The following is a 964-nucleotide window of genomic DNA, read 5'->3' as shown; positions in this document are numbered from 1 at the left end:
ATGATGATGATGATGATGATGGTGGTGGTGGTGATGATGATGATGATGATGATGATGATGATGATGATGATGATGATGATGGTTTTTTTAATTTAAAAAGAATATGATGATATAAGTAAAAGGGTCGAGAACGACATTGATAACGATGATTATGATAATGATTATGATGATGATGATCATGATGAAGATAATGGTAACATGATGACATAAGAAAATGGTAATAGTAATGATGACGACAATGACAATCACGAAGATGTTTTATAAATAATGCTAGGTTGTTGGGGGTTTTTCGTCTCAAATCTCACCTGGTCGACTGGCATACTGGCAGGGACAGTAGTCGTAGAGCCAGCAATGAGGACTCAGGACACACACCACGATGATGAGGACGAGGAGGAGGAAGAGAGCCACGCAGACGACAATCATCAACTTGTCCCACTCATCCAGGTCGATGGTGACCTCAGGGGGCGCTGCCGTGGTGGTGAGGGGCATGATGGGGGTGGCTCAGGCTCCTCAACTGACCGTCTTTGCCAGCAGAAGTGGTGGCACCAGGCTCCTCTCTCCTGGGAGCTTTAGGAGGTAGGCTTCATTGTGTGTGCTCGATGATTGCCTGATGAGGGAGGGGGGAGAGGGATAGAGGGAAAGAGGGACTTTTATGAGGTAGGCTTCATTCTGTGTGAGGGGGGGAGGGAGGAAGGGAGGAAGGGAAAGAGGGTCTTTAGGAGAGAGACGACTTCATTGTGTGCGTGAGGGGGTGGGAGGGAAAGATGGGCTTTAGGAGGTAGGCTTCATTGTGTGTGAGGGAGAGGGGAGAGGGGAGAGGGGAGAGGGGCTTTAGGAGATAGGCTTCATTGTGTGTGAGGGGGAAGGGAGGGGAGGAAGGGAGGGAAAGAGGGGCTTTAGGAGGTAGGCTTCATTGTGTGTGAGGGAGGGGGGGGAGAGGATAGAGGGGCTTTAGGAGATAGGC

At 49.5% G+C, this 964-nt stretch overlaps 1 protein-coding gene across 1 annotated transcript in view; it reads right to left on the bottom strand.

Annotated features, from left to right (window-relative positions):
• LOC101852662 (synaptotagmin-A) overlaps positions 1–964 on the bottom strand; it is a gene marked incomplete in the record, with an annotated part of 25,469 nt that overhangs the window by 9,572 nt on the left and 14,933 nt on the right. The window contains 1 exon segment of the mRNA XM_035969712.1: positions 306–607. Within this exon segment, the coding sequence (XP_035825605.1) occupies positions 306–489 (184 nt within the window).

Source organism: Aplysia californica, unplaced genomic scaffold (assembly GCF_000002075.1).
Source record: "Aplysia californica isolate F4 #8 unplaced genomic scaffold, AplCal3.0 scaffold00008, whole genome shotgun sequence".
Classification (NCBI taxonomy): domain Eukaryota; kingdom Metazoa; phylum Mollusca; class Gastropoda; order Aplysiida; family Aplysiidae; genus Aplysia; species Aplysia californica.
This window is presented reverse-complemented; position numbering and strand designations above follow the sequence as displayed.